At 38.3% G+C, this 24,770-nt stretch overlaps 1 protein-coding gene across 4 annotated transcripts in view; it reads right to left on the bottom strand.

Moving 5' to 3' along the window:
• The window catches only part of CNOT10 (CCR4-NOT transcription complex subunit 10), a 53,982-nt gene extending 29,477 nt beyond the window's left edge, over positions 1–24,505 (bottom strand). For 2 of the 4 annotated variants that reach the window (XR_006726654.2, XR_006726655.2), the window contains exons 1-8: positions 24,200–24,505; positions 13,033–13,127; positions 12,008–12,169; positions 9,002–9,152; positions 6,427–6,569; positions 4,057–4,143; positions 3,416–3,499; positions 1,658–1,775 (exon numbers count right to left, since the gene is read on the bottom strand). Coding sequence is in view for 2 of the 4 variants with exons in the window: in XM_010959657.3 (XP_010957959.1) it covers positions 1,658–1,775; positions 3,416–3,499; positions 4,057–4,143; positions 6,427–6,569; positions 9,002–9,152; positions 12,008–12,169; positions 13,033–13,127; positions 24,200–24,221 (862 nt within the window). In the remaining 2 variants the exon portion in view is untranslated. The remainder of the gene's footprint in view (positions 1–1,657; positions 1,776–3,415; positions 3,500–4,056; positions 4,144–6,426; positions 6,570–9,001; positions 9,153–12,007; positions 12,170–13,032; positions 13,128–24,199) is intronic. The other 2 variants (XM_010959657.3, XM_010959656.3) reach the window with 2 other exon arrangements.
• Positions 24,506–24,770: the final 265 nt, after the last annotated feature.

Here is a 24,770-nt window from a genome sequence, read left to right as displayed (position 1 = left end):
AAACCAATCCAGTTTTCTTTTTCTAAATGGTTTCCCAAATATTCCAAAACAATTTACAGACAGTCTATCTTTTCCTCAATGACATGAAACACTTGACTAGATTGATAAAATTAATAATCAGAATATTCACTCAATGCTTATTAATGCTAAAAACTAAAGGTTGGCTTCTGATATATTTTAAAATTAAGCCATAATATTTAAGAAAAAGAGTGGGAAATACACTAATATGTTCAAAGGAGGCTGTTCCTGGGAAGCAGCACTGTGAACAGTTTAAGAAAAATTCCATTCCCAAATCTTCCCTAATAAGCCTATTTTTTCAGCAGCAAACACTAAATATGATAAATGGGAAACAAGCTGAAGATTTTAAAAATTAACTATGAAAATAATCAATACATAAAAGTACACAACTATGTAAAACATCTTTCCTATTAGATTATCACAACTGTCGACTAGTCAACTATATGCCCTGCTCCGTTTTACAGACTGAAGTATCAATTTCAGTACCAATTCTGAAATCTGGACTAGTGTCAATCCTAAGCAAAATTTCTGCCAAGTATATTATTTTTTTAGTCTGAGATCATTCCAGTTTGGGTGTTAGAAGGTCTGAGGGGAAATCATGACAATAAAAACATGAAAAATAAAAATTCAGCAGAATTGGAAATGGGTACTCTGTGGGGAGGGTATAGCTCAAGTGGCAGGGCGCATGCTTAGCATGCATGTGGTCCTGGGTTCAATCCCCAGTATCTCCTCTAAAGATAAATAAATAAACTTAATTACCTCCCTGCCCAAAGAAAAGATTAAAAAAAAGAAAAAAAAAGAAAAGAAAGAAATGGGTACTCACAACAGAGTACCCAAGAGAACTGCAGCCTCAGTTCTCAGAAACTGCCTTTCTCAGTCCTCTATGACTCCACTGAACTGAAGGGTAAGTGGAGGAAAGTCTGATTATGTTTGCATGGGTGTTCTGTGCACTGATCTGAGCAGAATCTAAAACAAAACAAACACCATATTCATCCTTTGCATTTTGAACTTGGTACAAAACATTTTCAATAGTTTAACCTCATTTCTTGAATACACTGATTTTTCTCCTTTCTCCCCATAAAACAGAAATGATACGAACTTAAACGACAGCCTCAAACTTTATCTTTCATTTTATTATTAACATTAATCAGTTTGGTAAAGCTTTCTAAATAGAGGCAAGAAGAGATAACAGCAATTAGCTTCCTAAGCTTATAAAAATATTTTTGATACAGTTAATGGCCTAAAAATATTGTATTATTCACTGCTTTTATGAGAGAGAAGGGAAAAGTAAAAACAGTATCATCTCATTTCCTTAAAGGGAGTCATTTCACAAAGCAAAAGCCCAAAGACTTTATGCTCTGGATATAATTTCTAAGCTGGTATTAAAACCAAAATGATAGAGGGAACATTTGAGGTGAAAGAAAAGTAAAAAGAAGAATGAGGCTTCTACTAAAATGGAAACAAGTAATAATAAAATAAAATTCCAGGGATTTCCTGCAGCAGAAATAATAAAACATTTTCATTTAAAAAATTAGCAAAAATTATTCTGAAAAGCAGCCTAGTAAAAACAAAAAAACAAGCATCAAGGCATAGAAGAGTCAGGAAGAAAAAATAGCAAAACTTCCCATCTTTCTTTTACCTGTTTTCATGAATCCCGGATGCTCAGCAATGTTTGAACTATTCAATAGCTTCACAGCTTTTCGATAATTGCCTCTTAAGTACTCAAAGTTACTTTTGAGAAACAGAGAAGGTGCAGACTGTAAAGAAAATACAAGTTACTTACAATTTGTTTTCAGATCATAATCGTGCTGTTGTATAAGCATAAATGAATCACTTAAGTCATGGGCACGAAAGACTAGAGTCTCTGAGTTTCCCACTGCTCTCACAATCATAAAAACTGAAACCTGGCGGAGAGCACTTTATAAACTGATTATTAAAGGTCTACCTAAAAAAATACACACAACATATACGTATAAGAATACAGTCTGCAAAGTATCAACTGACTGTCTCTATCTATCACTGTATCAACTGAAAACCAACTCAACAGCACAAACCAGGTCCTTCATTTTAATGGTTATTAGAGAGAACAGTGATCTCTCTTATTTTTTTGGATACAAATACACCTTCATTAGAACCCAGAGAGGTAGAAATAATCAAATGCTTTGCCAAGTAAGGAAAAAAGGTGTCATTCTATGAATGGAAAAATTTCCAATCAGAATGTCTTGTTTTCAAGGGCTAATATTGCCATTAGAAAAAATCATGTTTTGGATCGCAGACCACATTTTGCTTCTCCTAAGAATCCTTGTGGTGAGGGTCTCCTTCATAGCAACTAAGTTTAGAATGCAAAAAGCATGCAGAGATCTGGAGATCCTGGAGGACACCTGGGATCCTTGCCTCGTTATTCATTCACTTGAGCTTAGCTACAGGTTTTCCTTCCAAACCCTCCCTCATGCTCTGCTCTGCCCCCTGGTCACCAAGGGAACAAGGCATTCAAAGCTGATTCCAGGAGGCAGTGTTTCCTCCTGGAGTTTTCCCTGATTTGGGTGTGACGAACAATTACTTATTTTCCTATCTGTCTCTTCCCTACGGCTGTGGCATCCTCTGAGACAGGGGATCATGTATTTTCTCCCAAAAAAGGTGTGTTAACGGCTGGTTGGCTAGTTAAGCCCTTCCCCCTTAGCCTGAAGTCTACCCTACCCCTTCAGGTCTAGACAACAGTTGTTCTACAACATCACCTAAGCACTACTGACCCAGTGGCTCATCTGGAACCTGTCTGAGGTTTCTGGAGTCACGTTCTTAAGCTGTACCTACTATAAACTGGATCTCTTCAGGGTTTCACACTCTTTAATTAACAGGTTTCCTCAAAGTATCTGTCTCTTCCCTCTACTGTCTCAAAAATCATTTATCAGTGGAGGAAAAGGAAGGAGTAATTATATCTGAAATACCACTCTAGTATCAATCAAACTGAAGGTACCATCGGGCCAAAGATCATTTGGAAGGGGCAAGTTAGGACTACAACTAGACTGCTTATTGTTAATAATTGTTTTGAGTATAATCTAGAAAAGTCCTAAAGTGTCTAATAACAGTAAATGTTTAAGTGAACTGTGACAAACCACTCACTGAATACTAGACAGCCATTTAAAATGGTGTTTTGAAGGCTACGTACCAAGGGGAGATGCTTGTTATAACTTTGAGTAAAGTATTGCATTAAATGGCAGACACAGAGTGAGAACTACTGCACAACTCAATATAAAGGTTTACAGCTGGTAGTGTACATACACTATAATCGAGTATGATAAATTATTTAAGACTAGCAAATACCTATTAACCAAACAAGAAAATTTTAGGACATAAAAGCCACTAATTGAAGAAAAAAAAAAGTCAAGAAGAAACTTACATTTCCAGCTGTGTTCATGACCGACTTGATTTCCCTTTTGCAAGCCTTCAGGGACTTCATTTGGATATAAGCTCTTACTTTATACTGTCGGAAGGAAAAATGCTATTGTGTAAGAACTGTGGTGCACTTACACACGCTGGAGTAGTTTTACTTTCTAAAGTTAAGAAAATTAAACCCAATCTGTTTACAACACAGTTATACTAGTTACTTGGAAAAGCATGTTTAAAATTATCTTAAATAGCTTATATTTACTGTACTCTTGGAACATACTTTTAAAAACTGAAACACAGTAGAGTGAAATTTATACTTCAGTTCCAAGCAAAAATTCTACCAATCCTTATCTGCATATGGCTAACTAACAATGAATTTTAAAATTCTACAAACTGATTTTATCCTCCAGTAGGTTCTCAGGTCATTTCTCTCAATTTTTCAGAGAGAATTAAAAGAAATGACATTGCATTATCATCTTTAGCAAAATATATTTAGAAGGATAAATGTGCTTCTAAACTGTAATACTTCAAAGACAAATAAACACACCTGCCTTGAATTATTTATGGCTTTCCATGACCTATCACATCCTTCATCATCCATAACTACAAGGAAATACATGCGACATGTAGCTTCTTTTAAATTTACACTACCTGATGTATCTTTGACTTTGCAGCTTCTATTAGAGCTCCACTTTCGGCTTTATGATTAGATCCTTCTTTGTTGGTGTTATTACCAGTCTGTAGGGTAGTGAAACAAAGTTAACTAAAATTAAATATTTTTGACCATAATTGAAATCACTAAGTTTCAAGAGAATTAATCTGAATCACCCAGAGAACATTTTCAAAATTCCAAATTCCAAGCTGCAGACATTCAGTTGTAACAGTCTGGAGTGGGTGCAGGAAACTCTACTTAAAGCAGCTCACAGTTGAGTGTATAAAAAGGGCTGGGTTTAAAAAGCATAGATGAGGGGAGGTATAGCTCAGTGGCAGAGTGCGTGCCTAGCATGCATGAGGTCCTAGGTTCAATCTCCAGCACCTTCACCAATTACCCCCCACAAAAAAAAATTATATATATGTATATATATATATACACACATATATAAAAAGCATGGATATTACTTGGGTAAAACTCAGATGATCTTTCTGAAACCCAAAACAGATTAAGTCTTTCCCTCTCTAAAAACTTACTCTGGTATAAACACTACCAACATCATACGCTAAGCTCCTGGTAAAGCATTCCAAGTCCTCCATGACAGGACCTATCCCTGAGTCACCTGTTGCATCCCCCATCCCTGAGTAGCCCGTCGCATCCCCCGATGAGCTTCACGACATTCTCAGGCACTCCCCACGTCAGATTACCAGAAATTCCCCCAACACAGCACTCTCACGCTCTCTGTATTACCTTCCCTGCCAGGATGGCCATCCTGCTCCACCCTTCCTCTCCCAACTTGTTCAGCTATCACATCTTTCGAGGCTCAAAACAAACATCCCAACTACTCTGAAACATTCCCTAATGTCCTTCCTCCCTGTTCATGAATAGATGTTGTTCCATCTTTCTCTCCCCACAGACCTGAGTTTCTTGAAAAGCAAGAACTGCAATGTTTTTATTTTTGTCACCTTAGTACCCAGGAGAGCACACAAGCATCTGTTGAAACGAGTTATATTTCATAAACTGTTACAAGTATTGAATATGAAAGTGAAATATTTTACTACACAGTATTTGGGAACAATGCCAAGATTATTTAACTGATCTTTCTTATATACACACTTTTTTTTTAAGTACTGCTAGATTTTTTTTTTTTTTTTGATGTTTATTTTTAAACCTCAAGGGTTTATACAGGTAGAAAGAAAGGTACTGACAACCTGTTTTCTGCAAATACTGTTTTTTTTAACAAAGGAGGAGGAACAGGAAGAAAGGATCATGCCCGGGCAGTCGGAAGCACAAGCAAAATGAAAAAAAAACATGACAACCAAGACGTATTCTTAACGTGCACCCAGTCTCTCACCGGAACATGGTGAAGCTTAACTGTCATAAATGTGTGCTCTTTCTGAAGAGCTTTAATGATGAAATTTTGTCTAGTGAAAGCTACTCTGTTTAACCAGATTATGGAATTTTGTTATCTTAATTCTAGTCTTTACATTCTGTAAAATTAGTACCCCACACATGAAAAGGTTTCAGCATGTATCCCTAGCCTTAGGGAAATCAAAACTATTTTGAGAAACCACTTTACACCCATTAGGACGGTCAAAATTCTTAAAAAGACAGACAAGGGACAGCGAGAACGTGGAGAAACTGGAACCCTCAAAAGTTGCTGACAGGAATATAAAATAGTGTAGCTGCCTCGGAAACTACTCTGATGGTCCCTCCTAAAGTTAAACAAAGTTACCGTATGATCTAGCAATTCCATTCTTATATAGATACCCAGGAGAACTGAAACCATATGCCCCCACAAAAATTTGAATATAAATGTTCATAGCAGCATTATTAATAATAGACAGAAGAGGAAAACAACCCAACTTTCATCGGCTGATGAATGGATAAAAAAAGTTGGCCTACCCACATAATGGAATAATATGTGGCCATGAAAAGCACTGAAATACAAGAAAAAGGAATGCCACAGGTTACAACACAGTAAAATTTGAAAATAACACGCTACGTGAAAGAGGCCAATCACAAAAGATCACACAGTGTACGATTCCATTTGTGTGAAGTGTCAACAACAGGTAAATCCACCAAGACAGGCAGATGAGTGGCTGCCCAGGGCCGAGGGAAGGAGGGGCAGAGTGACTGCTCACAGGTACAGGGGTTCTTTCTGGAGGGATGAAAATGTTCTGGAATTTAGACAGTGGTGATGGTTGTACAACTCTGTGAGTAAACTAAAAACCACTGAATTCTAACCTTACAAACAATAAATTCAGTGTATGTGAATTATGTTTCAGTAAAGCTGTTAAAATAATACTTAATAACCACAAATGTTAATCAAACTTTAAATTTTAGCCTGATCACCTGAGAACACTCACCTCATTCTTTCCGTTTTTGTTATTGTTGCCCTGGGAAATCATTTTTTCTAGAACAGCAAGAAGATGCAGAGCTTTCTCAGCTTGGTAGGTTAATATATACAGGTCTACCAGCAAAAAACACACTGCTTGGGCAAATTTTTCTTCTAGGGTGAAAAAAAAAACAGGAAAAGAAAAGTCACAATCCAAAGTGAAGCAGACATCTCAGGTCACTCCCCCAACAAAAAGCTTTAAAAAGCAAAGTCCAAGTCTTTACTTATAGGAATGTTCATTACTGAGAGCCATGGATGGAGGCAAGTTGCAGTGTCAACAATGTGACTCTATGAAGCATCTCAAGGCCTCTCTTATCAGGGATTCTAGTGACTGAACTTCCTTTGGCAAAATACCTACCAAATACCAGTACATGAAATGAAGAGTATTACTTAAGGTGGAAGAAAATCTCAATTCCAGTACCTGCTTGGCTACTTAACAGACATGCAGCCTCTGCACATCACTGAACTACTTTGATCTCAGCTGGCTGACCTGTAAGATGGGGAGAATACTTTACATGCCTGAAGAGAGGGGACCCCAGGTGACCTCTTGAAGTTCCTTCTAACTCTAAGATGGTCTATGAGTCTGGAAAACAGACTTCCTCTCCAGGCACAGAGATGAGGAAGTAACACAGGCTGATTACAGAGACAAAAGAAACCAGGTGTGGACTGGAGGATACCAGAAAACTGAAATAGCCAAGAGGAAGAAATAAAGACAAGGACTTCAAAGGATGAGGAGCCTACTGAAGAGAGGAGGGGTAACCTGGCATATGACATACACTATTTTCTCTTCTTTCAATAAAAAAGATAAACAGAGGGTCTAAAAGAAGGCTGCCATAGTCAAGAACCGAACATTGCAAAACCCCTTAGGAGCCTCCTAACAAGTCTTCCTGACCTCATTCTTGGAGTAGAATCCACTTAGAACTAACATCAGTGCAGCCGGTGTGCAAAAGGCCACACATCTCCAAGGGTCTCGCACCACACTTCACAGTGAGTCCTCACCGAGGCCACAGCGTGCTGCCTGCTCCCCCAACCCAGCTCCAGTCACAGGGGCATGCCTGCTGCTCCTCCCCGACCCTGCTCACCTCCGGGCCTCTGCACGTACTGTTACCTCTGGCTGGGAGGCTTCCCACCCCCCACACTGCAGGACTCACCTCTTCCCTTCATTCAAGTCTCTTTTCAAATACTGTCTTATCCCAGGCCTTCCTCAATTACCTTATCTAAAAATAACATCCCCAGTCAACCCTCTTACCCAATTTCAGCTTTTCATTGCAGCATTTAACTGCCTCACATACGCATTTATTGTACCGCTCTCCCTCCCATCAGAATATAAGCTTAATGAGAAGAAAGCCTTTCTCTATTTCATTCACTGTATTATCTTCAGATCCCGGAACAGTGTCAGTCCATAGCACATGCTCGATAAATATACGCTGTATGAAGAACCAAGTAATAAAGTTAACAAAAAAAAAAAGAGTTTCAAAGAAGAAGAAAAACGGCTCTGAACACTGACTCGCTGGTTGCCATATTCTGCTCAGCCATGGTACAGATTAACAGGATTTCATCAACTGCTCTGGAAATTCTAAAAACCAGTTTTATAGAAAAGACACATCTGTGCCATCCTAGAAGTGTAATTCTGATTTCCAGCTTTACAGGAGAAAGGAACAGGTCACTAGTTACATAATCTTCCACCCCTGACGGGACACTCCTGCCCAGTCTGTCAGCCGTGTCCCCAGGGCGGAGGGGAAGGAGGGCTCCCTGAAGAGGTGTCCAGTCAGCTGTCAGCAAGAGGGACCCTGGAACTTTCCCAGAGCGGCCATCACACTCCCCTACCTCCCCTTGGTGACCATAACAGCAATCAGGGTCTTATAAGTCAGGAATTGGCACTAGTGTTTTGAATTTAAAAGAAAATAGCCATGGAGAAAAAGTTGAAATCTGACAGCCTGTGGGATGGAAATATTTCCTCTCTAGACATTTCTGGGTCCAGCTTTGCTGCTCTTTTGCTCCCTCTTTCTTCTTTGCCCTTACTTTTCTTACTACTCTTACTCCAGGCTTGTAATTATAAAGTAGTTAAGACAACAAAAAAGCTAACATAGCTCTATACTATCTACTCTATGATTACCCACAAAAATTTCAATTAGGCAATACACAAAATAAAATACTACCCTGTTCCCTAACATTCCAAAACACTCCTTCCTTCATGCCTACTCAAGTAAGGAGGGATCAGGTACAGTAAGGCAGGATTTAAACAGCAAGGGGAACAAAAAAAAGAAATCAGTAAGTCTTTCCAATTAGAAACAGCATTTCTAACAGTTATCTTCCAAAACTGGGGTGGCGGGAATGGGGCACAGGATATTGAAAGCAAGCCTGGATTCATCTAAAAGTAATATAGTTTTAATTTTTTTGAACTATTATTAAGAAAATGTGACAAAGCTTTCTTTCTCTCTTTAAACACACACACAGTTCTGATTTAGATGGTCTAGGTAAAAGTAGCAGGGACCTCAGCAAGTATGAGAAGACAGGCACATTTCTGACTTGACGGATTAACATACCGAAAGGTTCTATGAACTGATAAAGTTTTTCACCGACTGATATGGCTTCTGTGTACTGCCGCAGATGATAGAGAATGACTGCCTGGTTGTAATACAGCATGCTGTTCTCAACATCATCTAATCCGTCCATTTCTTCAACAGCCGAGTGGACCTATAAAACACTCACCAGGGATTATATTCTAATAACACAGTGAAAGAATCTATATGAATAAACAGGCCAACATTACTTTAAAATTTCCCAAATTTTCAACAGGATTGTGCATTTCAATTACTTTCACATACTACAAATCATTTCATTCATAATAAAGTTCTGTTAAATAAAACATTTTCTTGGGACTTTATTAAGTGCCTTGCACAAGGCAAGGTGAGTCTCTTCCTTGCTACTATGAAGACATCTTCAGTGCTTTTTAACAGCCAACGTGGCATCTGAGTCGGAGCCCCACTTTCTAGCCTCACGTATCAAGAGGCTACAAAGGGACTGGGCGAAACTCAAAATGACCTTTCCTATGAAAATGTTATGAGGTACATATACATAAGCCTGATTCCATTTTGTACAAACTAAATTTAAACATTAACAAACAATAGCTAACTAATAACTAAGTGGTAGGCCTGCTCCATTAAATCCTTTACAGAGAACACCTCATTTAACCCTCCCCACACCTCAAGGACACAGATCACATTATCAGTTTCATTTTATAAATAAGCAAACCAGCACAAAAAGCTTAATTATTCTGCCCAAGGCCATGTGGCTAGGAAGTATATTTTCTAGTTTTCCTATTATATTCAGGTTTTATTCCCATAATAAAAAAAAATAGATTTTTTCAAAGTAATGAACAACAAAAATACACTTTGTCATACATAACAGTGAACACAGGCTTTAATAGCTTTACTAGAACCCTGATACCACATCTGATACCAAAAGAAAAAAAGTCAACACTGCATTTTAGAGCTAGTGACTATCTGTATGCCCAATTTCTTCAGGCTGAAGCAATAGGCTTTTAAATTTTAATCAAGTTTCACAACCATTCTGTGATTCCATATAACACATTAAAATGGAATTCTACCTGTATTAAAACTTAACTTTCTTTGCCATTACAAAGACTGCAATAAATTATTGAGGAATGTGAAGTAATTAATTCTAAGACTGATATTTCCCTAAATTACACAGTAGAACTTTGATATACAGTTGGCCCTCTGTACCTATGGGTCTGGCATTTGTGGATTCAACCAACTGCAGTTGGGGAAAAAAAATGCCAGAAGTTCCAAAAAGCAAAATTTGAATTTACTGTGCACTGGCAATTTTTTACATAGCATTTACATAGCATTGTAAATGATTAGATGATTTAAATGTAAATGATTTAAAGTATATGGGAATGTGCATAGGTTATATCAAAAGGATTTCAAAAAGCAGTCTTCTTGGCTTAACAGGAAGTTTGGAGAAACCTCTTATTCTACAGAAAGTTTAAGGATGAACTTGTGCTCAAAGACCAAATGTTCCCTGCAAGAAACTGTCTATGGGGTTGCAGGGCACGTGTACCAGACAACAAACATCACTATTCCTTTGATTCTGGAGCTAAGTCATGGCTAACACTACTAGAGTAGTGATGCAATGTGATGACAGACATTTACAACAAAGACTGAGGCAGTTACGAGAACAGGTCCAGAAGTCAGGTCTGGGTCAAAGCCTGCTCCTCCCCTACTCAGCTGTAAGGTTAGGCTCTCCAAACCCCAGTTTAAAATTGAGATAACAAGTACCTACTTTTATAGGAAGACTACATGACATACAGTGCAAAAAGCACTTTATATGAAATTTGGAATCAAATAATAGGCATTTAATAAATGTTGGCTATTAGTCTCACTTTTGTTGAAGAACAGTAATAGGGTTAAAAATTACTTTACTCTTACGAAGAATCATGAAAAGCCCGAAGGGGTCACTTATTTCTAGCCGTGTCACATTTCAGGTGATACTCTAAAGCACAGTGGTACTTGTGAAAATAGGACAGGGGCTCAAACCGTCTCAAGACCTTTTTCTATAGCATGAAACAGTAATTAAAGGCACAGGCTCTAGCATCAAACAGAACTGGGTTCATGTAGCTTCTTTTGGGGGGGATATTAGGTTTGTTTGTTGGTTTGTTTTTAGAGGAAGTACTGGGGATTGAACCTAGGACCTCGTGCATGCTAAGCATGCACTCTACTGCTTGAGATATACCCTTCCATGCCTCATGTAGCTCTTACTACTTTAAAAGTTTGTGTCTTTGGGTTTTAGACTTGGAGGGACACCTGGGTATACTTTTATGGTATGTATTTTGGGAAAATAATCATTAAAAAAAAAAAAAAGCTTTGTGTCTTTGGACAATTTACACAAGCTTCCCCATCTATAAAAGAAAAACTATAGTAGCTAGTTCACAGGGCTCCTGGGAGGAATAAGCAAGATGCCCCATACGAGGCTCTTAGCTACATGGCAAGCACTGAACGTCTGCTAGCTGATCTCGTCATCAGCCCTCCTGAATATCAAGCCTTGTCTAACCTTGTGATGCTGTCATGACCAGCCAGTGACCAAGGCAAGACCTAAACCATATATAAATCAGAGTATCTTCCATGTAATCAATTAATCATCTGAACCAAAATCCTAAAATAATTTAACACTGTTATTAATAATCAGCTCTTTACAGTTATAAATAAGCTATAATCTTAGCAGCTAATCCTTTTCATATGTTTCTATTTTCATTCTTTCTCAAAACTCCAAATTCTCCAAAGCTCATTCAAATTTGGTATATTAGTCCATTCTGCTCAAGTTCAAAACCAATAGAAAATAAAATAATGTTTCATTTCCTGGAATAATAATTTTATACAAATAAAAATTAATAGCAACAAATGTTTCAGATATATTAGAAACTGTGTTATAAATATCAGATAAGAAGTCACATTAATTTTACTTAACTAATTTTATTTCACAATTTAGAGAGCACCACAGTATTTTTAGAGTGAAATTCATTTCTGTATCACCTGATTCTTCAGCTGGTTAAGCGTCTGTCTCAAACTATCTGTTGTTGTTTGGTTACTTTTAAAAAACTCAGCCACTGCTGTATTCAAAATTATTTTATAATCATCTTTGTTTATATCTTGTAGGCAGGCAAGGTGTTGCAGACAGACATCATAATTTCCAGCCTAAAACAAAAACACACAAACAAAATTACACACCAACTTTAAGAACTACACATTCACTTCCAAATGTATTCCATTTATCTTTATTTAAAAACTGTTAAAAAAAAGACAGATAAAATTTCACTAAATATACTAAACCATTAGATTAAGTAATAGTCACGTCAATTAAGAACCTATGATATGTCAGTTATATCTTAATAAAACAAAAAAACCTGGATATTCATTTCTTAAGACTCTAACACTGACACATGTGCATTGTATCTACAGGACATACACATACACATATTCGGTATATTATATACCTATATATATATTATAATCACATATAATATATGAGTACATATTGGTATACATTGCTAGCAGGATATAATAGCCAAGGCTAGCTAAGAAAGGCAATATGATTAATTACTCCAAATTTTAATTTTTAGTATACTTTGAATACCCAGGTATCAAGTTCTTCTGCTTACATGTATGTAACGGGTAATCAAATAAGGTTTCCTTTCATATTGTTTAATGTCAAAAAAGTTAAAGTTTTGACAATAAACTTTCGTTGGGGTTCCATTTTAAAGCACAGTCAAGGAAGAGAACTGAAGAGAGCAGTGAAATGAAAAAACCAACCCATATATTTACAAATCTAAATTTAAGAGACTTAACAGTGAGAGTTAAAACATTATTTGTGGAAATACAAAAACTTAGGAATGGCTCAAATTACTCTCATTTGTCTTACATATTTAAACTCTAAAATTAAAAATAAAGAAAACAACTTGAATTAGTACAGAACAAAAATTATAAATTAAATTCACTGTAAAAAGATTTGCACTTGACAGATGCTAAAAACGGAGCAGACTGAGAGAAACCATTCTTACTGTGAAGGCTTGGAAAGCACTGGTGGACAATTCCTTCTCCTGATCAGTGATCCCAGAGGACTGACCTGTCCCTTCATGTTTCTCTGCTCCCTGATCTGCAAACACACAAGTTTTGTAGTTCTTTAGAAATAACAGCTATTCAGAGAATGTGTCCCTAGTTTTCTTCTTAATTGTCTTCTTCCTAACGAAGGTGCCAAGGTTAGACCTCTCTCAACCACAATGGCTAGTTAGTGTTGTAAGTGAGTAAAATGCCACTGCTTCGAAAACTTAGGAAATGTTTCTCTTTGTTGTGGAAGTCCTTATATAAGGATTACAGCCCTGTCCATCAGGACATTCAGGCTGAGAATACTGTGCTCTCTTGAAAATATTAGATCTGCCCCCCAGCAATATGCTCCAAATCCCACATATTCAAGAAACTATGCCAGGCCCTGAAGACATAAGGAGATTATAAATATATGTACAATGCCTTCAAAAATTATAATCCAATTGGATTGTAGTAACATTTAACAATGAAAAAACTATACTGATAAGAACTCACAAGTAATTTTCAGGCAAAGAATGCTTTCATAGGCTTAAAAATTCAAAAGCCAAGCTTAATACATTTAAAAAGTTTCCTTAACATGTGTTCATATACATTCTAAGATTAACAATTTTTCCCCCTTAATTTACTGTTTTAAAAATTAGATTTTGATTTTTTTTTTTTTAATTTTAAACAAGAACCCCAAAAATAAACGTAAAAATCTCAGCTGAAGCAACTCCTAAACTACTCTAGTATGACACCTGTTGAGTGTGAGTAAAAACTGGTACAACCTCCTGGGAGGTAACTGGCAATACATACCTATGTAATGGCCTTGACCAAAGAACCCCACTTCTAGGCATTCACTCTACAAATGCAAAGATGCTCACTGTAGCACTGTTTACGATAGCAAATGTCTAGAAATAACTTAAATATCCTTCAGTTAAGAAAACTGCTAACAAAAAAAAAAAAAAAAAGAAGAAAATTGCTAACTATAGAAAAATAATTGCACACTGAACAATTGTTAAAGAAGTTGAGTCTGCATATGTGGACACAGAAAAATATCTTCAACATCTTCTTAAATGAAAGAAAACAGACTGCCCAAGACATGGAAGCAACCTAAATGTCCACTGACAGATGACTGGATAAAGAAGTTGTGATAGATTTATATAATGGAACACTCTCGGCCATAAAAAAATAATAAAATAATGCCATTTACAGCAACACGGATGGACCTGGAGACCGTCATTCTTAGCGAAGTAAGCTAGAAAGAGGAAGAAAAATACCACGTGATAGCACTTACATGTGGAATCTAAAAAAGAAAAAGGACAAACTTATTTACAAAATAGAAACCAACTCACAGACACAGAAAACAAACTTACCGTTACTAGCGGGGAAGAGGGTGGGAAGGGATAAATTGGGAGTTCGAGATTTGCAGATACTAACTACTATATATAAAATAGATAAATAACAAGTTTATACTATACAGCACAGGGAACTATATTCAGTATTTTGTAGTAATTTATGGTTAAAAAGAATATGAAAATCAACATACGTATATGACTAAAGTATTGCGCTGTACACCAGATATTGACACAACATTGTAAACTGACTATACTTAAATAAAAATATATTAAAAATTTAAAATAAAAAAAGATGAGCACCACGTTCCTGGACACTGCTCTGTCACCCTCACCAATAACTAATCAAAAGAAAGTCACACACCTTGCCGCCCCTACCCCAAATTTTGCTTGTTAAAAATTTTTCACTGAAAACCATAGGGGAGTTGGAGTTTTTTGAGCACAAGCTACCTGTTCTCCTTGCTTGGCCCCGCAATAAACCTTTCTCTGCTCCAAACTTTGACACTTTGGTTTGTTTGGCCTCACTGTGCTTGGCACAAGAACTTCTGTTCAGCAATTTAAATTTTTATAATGAATATGAATTACTTTTTTAAAAAGTTTTATTTTTAAATGCCTGCCTAAAACTAATATAAGGTTTAGAAGTCAGGAAAGGGGTTACCTTCAGGAGTCTGGTTAGATGCATCTGGTGGGGTTGGGTAGGTGCTTCTGGGTGTGTGAGAATTCATTAAACTGTATGTACACCTACAGTGCGGGCATTTTTTTTTGATAACTGCCTAGAAACCTGTATTCCAGGAGCACTTCAGAGAACTGATCCTCAGCAGCGCTGACTTTGGGAAGCCCTGGCCTGGCACAAGTCAGCAGTCAGTGAAGACCCAATTTCCCTCTCTCTAGAGGGTAACATGGTATAATGGAAACAAAAGTCTCAGAATCAGTCACATCTTCAGCCTGGTCTCCTCTTGGCCAGCTCACTCTCTGCTTAGAGATGCTAAATAAATATTAGCTCTCTTCCACCTTCTGTTTTGACAGAACAACTAAGGATTCTTACAGTTTTTTTTTTTTATACTTATTTCTGCACTTTAAACATACAAATTAACAATGAAATTAGATTTAGTGTGAACAGCCCCTCAGATCACTGTGAAACTCCTATTGTTAGATCAAATGCTCTTTTGAGAATCACCACTTATACTTAAAAACAAAATATAACTTGTTTTTAAGTGAGTTTAGCTAAGACTTAGATCTGCCCTAAAAAAAAAGGTTGTAGTATTTGGGTTTATTAGAAGTTCATTTTTAGTTTGTTACTTCTGATAATTAAAGTTAGAAAATTAGTATTTCATTTTTTCATACAGATAAATAAGAACTGAGACCTAAAAAGGAGGAAAAACTAACAGTTTAATAAAGAGAGCTTATCGATTAAAGAGAACACTGTCAAACAGCCTTTTTTTTAGAAAGCCAGTAACAATAAGTTACTGTTAACTCAGCTGTTTACACAACATTTCTGTTTTGCAAAACTTTCAAGTGCACAATAACAGTAAGGGCCAATTTCTTTAAAATGTGTAAAACATGGGGACCCACGATTTCAGGATCTCAGGAAGCAAAGTATGAGTTTAGACTGAGACAGAATCCTTAACTCTATGTATATTCATCATAAAATTTTAACAGTAAACATAAATACTTTAAAAACTTTAGGAAACCTGAAGTGCTTTAAAAATGTATCTCCTTTCATAAAGAAGTACACTATGAACTATGACGCTGTGCACTAGAAATTGACACAACGTTGTAGACTACACTTCAATCAAAAAAAAAGAGATTTTAAAAAAATGGCATAATTACTAGGTTAAAAAAAAAGTACACTAAATTTAAACTAAATGCCAAAATTCTTAGTTTGCCATCAAGTTACCTCCATGGCTTCTTCTAAAGCATATCTTCTCTAGATTAGATGACATTCAATGGGACTTCTGGGCCCAACTGTCACTTATGAATTGTGATTTATAAATACAGGGCAGGGGGAACACCCAACAAGTCACTGAGGCTCTGAAGAGGTTAAGCTTCTACTTCCCATCAAGAGCAGACTGGCTTATGGGGTCACTGCTATCATTATCCTCTAAGGACTGTAAAAATCTCCAAAAATCTTCCAAATAAGTAGAGAAGCCAACTTTAATAAGCTAGATTTTAAGGTTGACAAGACTCTGAAATTCCCATTTCTACAGATATTTTAGAGAATTGAGCTCAATAAATAACCTTTTACATGTTAACCTACCACCTATATTCTTTTACTTCAAGATAAAACTTAGGGAAAAACCCACTTCAATGGGATTACTCTATTTTTATTTTTCTTATCTTTCTGTACTTTCCAAGTTTTCTGCAAGAACAGGTATTATTTTTGCAATTAGTTTTTAAAATACTCTTTTTTTTTTTTGCAACTACTGACTTCTTACCAGAAAGAGTCTGCACATATTTCCACAATGTGTCTTTATTTGTCCAAAAATAGTCTCCATTGCCGATTGAAAGAGTGTATGACCGTTCATCCATAAGCTTGACTTTCCTTTTACTCTGGCCTAATGAACACGGCTGACTATCCAGGTGTACAGAGCTCTTCGGTGCACAAACCTTGACGCTTTTTAAGCCAACGGGCTTCATTTCTAACCAAACAATTGCCTTTAGGTTTAAACTAAGTAGGAAAGAAATACACTGCTTTTTCAAAGCTGAAAAAAGTCAGTTAACTGAAAGCCCAGACACATTCCAGTACAGAATGTGAACAATTCAAATCTGATTGGAGGAGGGTTTTCCATAAAAGCTACACTTTTCAAAATATAGCTCTAATGATGCTCAAGAAAAGAGAAACTTTCTCCAAAGAAAAAAAAAGAAATTTAAGGCCTGAGGAAATCTACAGGTACAATCACAAAGTAGTGTTGATGCCTTTGTGAAGGAAAATTTTAAATAAGAAGGATGCCATTTCAGAGAAAAATAATACAGGTTTACCAAAGCCACCATATAGCTAAGGTTCACACACCTCACACGTGGTTTTCTATCACTTGAACAAGTATCCCTGACATATCAAAGCCCCACATATGATGGCTGATTTCCATAGCTGAGAGGACTAACATGTGACCAGCAACGCTATGGGCTTGAGCACTCTAACCAGCACTGCAGAAATAAAGGAACAGAGCACCAAGCATCAAGAGTGTCAGCATACTTTGGGGAAGAGAGCAAAGGAGAGCACTACCACTGCTGATGGGTATTTTTATTTTCCTATCTGAGAGTAGTTTTTACCTACAGAAAAGAGATTTACTCTAGTTTTCAAATATTAATACTTGACTTATTAATATTACAAATTCAAAAAGCCTAGATTTTCCTCAAACATTTTACATTCAACTTAGACATCTTATTCTATTTGGAGTTTCAAAGGGCTGTGATGCATGTGTTATTTCATTTACAAAGTTAAACACCTTCAAACATAAAATTTTAACTACTTTAAATAATTATATTCAATTAAATTATTTAATTAAATTGAATAAATATATTCCATTTAAAGTACAACTGTTTGACTTAAAAAGGCAAAATTTTCTGAGAACTCAAGTAACTTATAAATCTTAAAAATTAAGCTTATGAAAATAGTGACTACTCTTAGGTACCCTTAAACCAAATGCCAAAAATGTCCACGGAATAATACAGTCAGGCTTCAACTTACATTCACAAATATAAGTCAGTTATTCACTCAATTATGTATTTTAAATTGGAATCTTGAGGCTCTAAATTCTTAAACATTAAAACACTTAAAATATCCAATGTAGGTCACTTCTTATTCTGAAAACCGATAAATGAAAAGGCTAAATTAAGTTTTTATTTTTATTTTTGGAGGGAGAGGTAATTAGGTTTACTTATTCATTTTAATGGAGGTACTGGGGATTGAACTCAGAACCCTGTGCATGCCAAGCATGTACTCTACCACTGAACAATACGCCCCACCCCCAATTAAGTTTTTAACAATTAACATGCCTTTCTGGGAAAAATTATAGTTCATCCCCAGCTGACATGTGAGAGCTATTCTTTGCAGAATACCAGCTAATAAATGCAGACACAGTAATAGAACTAAGAGAAGTACCATTTTGCAACTCCCCATGTTATAACTGATTAAGGCAAAGACCACCAATGGTGGATGTTTACATAATGCCAAGTTATTACCCCATAGATTACTTTTTTTAAAAATTGAGATTTAGTGGACATACAGCATTATATTAATTTCAGGTGTACAACATAATGATTTCATGTTTGTGTATATCCCATGGATTACCTCTAACTGCAAATGGAAAAAGCTGTTCCTATCACCATTTAACTGATCAAACTGAGCATCACTAATAGTGAACAAAGTGACATTTGTACTTTATATAAAATACATGGCATCACCTACAAAGTACCTCAAAAATATGTTAAATGTAAGTCTATCAAGCCTGTAGAAAGAACTTTCAGTTTACAGAAAACACAGGAGATAAAGAATTAAAGGATACCAGGAAGAAATAATTAAACAAATCCAGAGTATGGGGTGTTCTACAAGACAGCCGACTTAGTCTTTTCCAAAAAAAAAAAAAAATCTGTCATAAAAACAGATACTGGGAATTAAGACACTCAAGAGACATACCAAAATACAATGAATGGGCTTTGACTGGATCTTATGTGAAAGGCACAGCTTCTTTAAAGCTTTAAATAACATTTTTGAAACAATTAGGGAAATTTAATATATTCAAACATTAATTTTCTCAAGTATGATAACGGCATTGTGGTTATGTAGGTGAATATTCTTATTTTTAATAAACTCATGGTGAAATAGTTAAGAGATAAAGTGTCACGATGTCTATAACTTATTTAGAAATAATTCAAGAATTAAGAATTGTAGCTAGCAGGGTGGTTATAGTTCAGTGGTAGAGCACATGCTTAGCATGCATGAGGTCCTGGATTCAATCCCCAGTACCTTCATGAAAAAAAGAAAAAAAAAAAGAAAAGAATTGTTGCTAGAGACAGGGGATGTAAGCATGGCAAAATGTAACAACTGTTGAACTAGGTGGTAGGTATTTGGATATTCATTTTCTTTTTTTCCTTTTTTTTTTGATGTTTGAAATCATTTGCAATAAAAAGTTGGAAATGATCAAATATGCACAGATTTTTGTAACTATATATGGTGGCAGATGTTAACTTGACTTATGGTGATCATTTCACATCATACACAAATATCAAATCATTATATTGTAAACCTGAAACTGATATAGTTATATATGTCAATTATACCTTGATTAAAAAAGGAGAAATATCAACCTACACTACACTACTGAATGTTCACTACATTATTTAAGGACCTGGAAAAGATAATATCTAACTATAAAGCTGTGTAAATCCTACCAAGGATGTTTTTTTAAAAAAATTAAATTGATTGACACTAACTTAAAAAAAAATGCAGAGATTCCTTACTGGACCTTGAAAAAGGCAAATGGCAGGTCAGTATTGCAGTTTATCTTTGCATATACACACACTCACAAACATACATGTATATTTAAGTCAACGTGAGCTTGGGTAGGCATAGAAAAAGTCTGGGAGAACACACAGACTCAGTACTGGTTGCCTGGACAGTGGGACTGCGTAGAAGCAACAGAGGACTTCACAGTTCTCACCTTGTACGCTTAATTACAACAGAAAGTTTTGAGTGTTTTAAATAAAATAAAAATAGCCTTGGCTTAAAGTATCCCCATTTGTTTGTCCTTCCTACCACCTTACAGTCGTGCTGGCTCACACTTTCAAAGCCACCTTTAAGTACTCTTCTCCTGATTCCCTATTACTCTTCTGGTCTTGTCTTTTCCTTATTCACAATGTCATCAACCTTTTCCTAGTAAGTCTACTACCATCATCCTCAAAGTCCAAATTCCCAGATAAATTCAAATCTAGGATTTGAGGTCCTAACTCCAGCCACTTTCTCTTTTCAAATAACTATCAAAAGTAAAGTCGAATAAATCATCCTAAAATACTGCTGGTATTTTAGTCAAAAATGATATTGGTTTCGCACCATTTTTACATATTATGTAGGGACATGAACCTTGGCACTTTCCACCGCCTCTTCAATCTCTGTCTTTGGTTGGTGCCCCATCCACCCTGGGACACCCCTCCCATTAGAATTTGGTTGAAATACAAATCAGGGTGTGAGAACTGCGGGTTGATCAGTCACTCAGAAGCCACATAACCTAGATGCACACGTGAATTAGTTCTCCAGGAGGTGAGTCTTGACCAGTTGGAAACAGGAAATGGGAGAGAGCAGGACAAATAAATCATCCCTTCTTTCTCTCTGGTATGAATTACTCTGAAGTACAGTTTCTCCTCAAAAACCTTAAAGAACAGTCCTATGTGCAAATGACCTGCTGTGTCTCTTCCCAAGTCAAGGTGGGTCAGTGGGCAGGGATGGAATGTACTGCATCTTCCTTCTCTCCCTCACCTTCACTCTTCTGGGCTGGCACCTTCATCGGGTTCTGCCTCCCAGAGGACGCGGCTAAAATATACCTCACCTCAGCTGATCCTCACAAACTACAATCCTGTGAGGCAAACAAATCAGAAAGCTACTAGGAATACATTAGGGGACTACTAGGCCCTCATTTTACAAATGAAGAAACCGAGGCTCAACTTAGGACCTTTCCCCAGCAGCAAGGCTGGCTCTCTGCTCCCCGACTCTATCAGATCAGCCACAAATTCTGCCAATTTTATTCCCTCAACACTTCTCACATCTGCCTGTCCTCCAATCTCCTCCAAATCCACTACTCTAAAGTAGTATCAGCCAGCATTTTTTAAAACCAGGGCCTAACCTGGTCTCATTTAAGCCTTTACCAACATTGTGATAGATATTACTACCATTCTCATTCTCCACATAGGAGAGCTGAGGCTTAAAAAAAGAGGTTTCTTAAAATTTGCCCAAGGTCACACAAATACCAAGTGGTACAGTTAGGATGAACCTAGGCCATCTGATTTCAAACCATGCTCCCAACTCTTCGTCAGCTGGCTCACTTAAAGCACAAACCAGATCACAGGATTCTAACAGCTTTCCATGAGGTAAAATGAAATTCCAGCCTCTTCTGCAGCTGCGGGGCCTAACTGAAGCTGTCCCTCGACACAGCTCTGACAGCGTCTCTGGCCACGCTTCCTCTGCTCACTATTAAAATGCCCAGCGTGCCTGTGTGCCAGACCCTGGCCTGGGCGCCAGAGACAGCACAGACTAACAGACAACAGCGCCTGTCCTCAAGGGGTCTTCCTGCTGCCTTTAAATGCCTTCCAAGGAGTCTGGACAACTGTGGCATCTCCTACCCCATCATTTTTCTCCCTCATGGCTTTGCCTTTAGGGTCTCTGTTCCCCTTCCTTCTCTAACCAGTCCAATCAAAACAGGGTCTCTGCTCTCCGTCATCTTCTATCCTCTTACTCATTTTTCTTTTCTTCACAAGATTTATCACAACTTGAAATCATAATTATTTTCTTCCTTTCTTTACAAGTTTCTCCGTCTTTCACAAGCCCTCTGAGGACAGACTTTGCAGTGCCTGGCAGAGCAGGCCCCTGGTGAATATTGACTGGATAAATTCCTATCACAACATTACCTGGTCTTAGCTAGTTCCTGGGTTTCCAGTCTTGTTTCATTTAAACCACCCTCTACTGCAGCCAGTGTGACCAGGTCATTTACTTTCTTAAATCCATTCAAGAAGCTCTTTTCTCACCTAATGAAGAACAAGCTTCAGGATGAGGGCCCTGGGCTCAGGAGCTCAGAGATGAAGCAGCGTATAAACTAGAAGGTGAATGAGGAGCATGCTCACCAGATAGAGAAGAGAAAGAAAGGGCATCACCACTCAGAAGAACAGGGGGCTTTCCAAGAGTCATTTCTGGGGAGAACAGCTAGATGTGTTGTTACAGAAGCATCAGCTGGAAAAAGATTGTGGGGAGCCTTACAAATGACAGGAAGAACTGAGGACTTGATGCCAAAAAATGGTGTAGCCTTAGAAAGTTTACAGGCCGGGGAATGGTGTGATCTAATTAGCGTTTTAGAAATAAAATGAAAAGGCAGCAGTCAGAATGGACTGGATAGGAAGACACAAAGCCACTGAGAAGGCTGCTTAAGGTGAAATAGACCACATCAAGAGATAAAAGCCAGAACCACAGTAGCTGAAATAAAGATGGAGACCAGGAGCAGAGAGATTCAAGGGAGTCACACTAAACACTCATCTACTTAATGCACAATCAACCTACTTATCTAGGTAGGAAGTTTCCTACAACGTTGCCTATAAGCTTAAACCAGTCAAACAGATGGGCCCCAATTCCCCCCAACCTTACTCTTCTACTATACGTATCACATAGCTCTGATTCAGTGGGAGTACCACTGTAACAGGGCTGTCTCTAACACACTGAAGAGTAGGTCTCCAGAACCAGGGAGTGTGCCATATCCATTTCTTTAACATCAAAGGCAGTGCCTGGCACTAACTCAGTTTTTGTGAACAAATGAATGAACTAGAAGAATGCTTCATGGCTGAGGCAGGACTTGGAAACTAGATAGGTTTTAGGCCTAAAAAGGTCATTCCAGTCAAATGTAGTGGTTTGGGCAAGTAGGAATGATAAACCCAAGGGAGAGATGGTGCCCCAAATTAAGATGGAATATGATGGCCCCCTTGGTAGGTCATGCTTATTCCCTGCCTGGAACATTCTTCCACCCACCCCTCACCATTCCATATAGCTCACCCTTCATTTCACTGAGGTGTCTGCTCAAGTATCACCACCAGAGGTTTTCCCTGACCAGCCTACTAAAATTCTCTAGAACACTCTTTTAGCTTCACTTTCTAAACCTTTTTTGTTGTTTTCCTTCTTAGCAGATTACTGGAAAGATCCCCTAACGATTTTAATCATCTGTACCTGCATTAGTGTTGGCTCACTTTAATTTCAAATCAAGTTTATCTACTAAATAAGCCTACAGCACACTGAGATTTTCTTTTCCTTTTTTTTAAAATTAATTCTACAGTAACAACTCTAACCGTTGACCACTTCTAAGTCCTGTCATTTAAGTTACTTCCAACAAAACCTGGATGCCACAGGGAACATTATTTTCTCACAGGAAATATACGCCAGACTGTCCCAGAAGTAGGCAGGAAAGAATTTTACATTCCTTAAAGGAGAAGACTCTAGGGATGGGGCAGTAATCCACAAAGAAAACTGTCGAGATTAAATTAGTTCATCTTGAGAAACTAGGGGAAAATAGGTTCTAAACGCAACATATTAGACGGCACAGACCGAATGAGACACAATAATGTTATGTCCATTTAAATAAGTGGTTTTCACAAAGCTAATCACACTGGACGTCGCTGACCAGAGGCCGGCTATGTGGCCGAAACCACCCAGGTGAGTCCTCCAGGCAGCTGTGTGCTGCGGGGTGAACTTTCTTTGCTCTGCCTTCCCCGGTGGGAAGTCGAAAAGTCTGTGAAGCGGCCACATAGATTTAAGCTTTTTAAACCTGAGATACTCTGGAGAGCGGGGCAAAGGCGGTCAGAAGCCGCTTCATGTTGTACTTGGTAAAAAAAAAAACCCAAAACTATCGAACCTGGGGCCCAACGACTCACATTAGCGACCGCCAAGGAAAGGGAAGGGGAAGAGAAATGCACGCCCCAACTAGAGTCGCTCTCGAGCCCCCACCCTCTAGTTCCCACCTGGGGCCCCGCCGTCCCAGCTCTCAGGGTCTGCCTGCTCCCGCGTGTCCCCCGCGCCCCAGCGCGCGGGGCGCGGGCGCCTCACCTGCAGGCTTGTCTGCAGCCATCTTCCCGCCTCAGCTCGGGTTCTTCCCCTCAGGTGGCGTGGCCTTCACCCCAGCTGCCCGGCTGGCTGCTGTCCTGGACCTCGGAGGACGAGTCTGCGCCCACCCCGGCTCCGGGCCCCTGGGTTCCGGCCTGGGGAGTGGGCAGACGGCGGGCTGAGGAAGTGACGAAGGCTAGTTCGCGTCGTCTAGCAACAGCAACAGCGTCTCCGCCCCGGCGGCGCCACGGCCTCCAGCCGTACACAGCTTCCGCCCTGCCGCGTCCCCCCAACACTACTTCCGGGAACCGCGGCCGGCGTGGGAACTGCTGCTGGCCCCGCCCCACGCTGGCGTCCTCCGGCGCCCCGCCCCCGCGGCGTGCGCGCGCGTCCGGCCGGACGTGCGCTCACCCGCGCCTCGGGGCGTGTCCTGGCTGGGCTCGGAGCGGGCTGAGTGCCACTTCCTCTTGTTCATCCTAATTAAAATTCCTAAGTATCAGGGCTCTTGTCCCTCGTTTTACATAAATCACAATAACTACACCTGACATTTCTGTGCTAAGCATTGAGCCCTGCA

Source organism: Camelus bactrianus, chromosome 17 (genome assembly GCF_048773025.1).
Source record: "Camelus bactrianus isolate YW-2024 breed Bactrian camel chromosome 17, ASM4877302v1, whole genome shotgun sequence".
Lineage (NCBI taxonomy): Eukaryota > Metazoa > Chordata > Mammalia > Artiodactyla > Camelidae > Camelus > Camelus bactrianus.
Note: the sequence above shows the minus strand (reverse complement) of the source record. Positions and strands in the feature narration are given on the sequence as shown.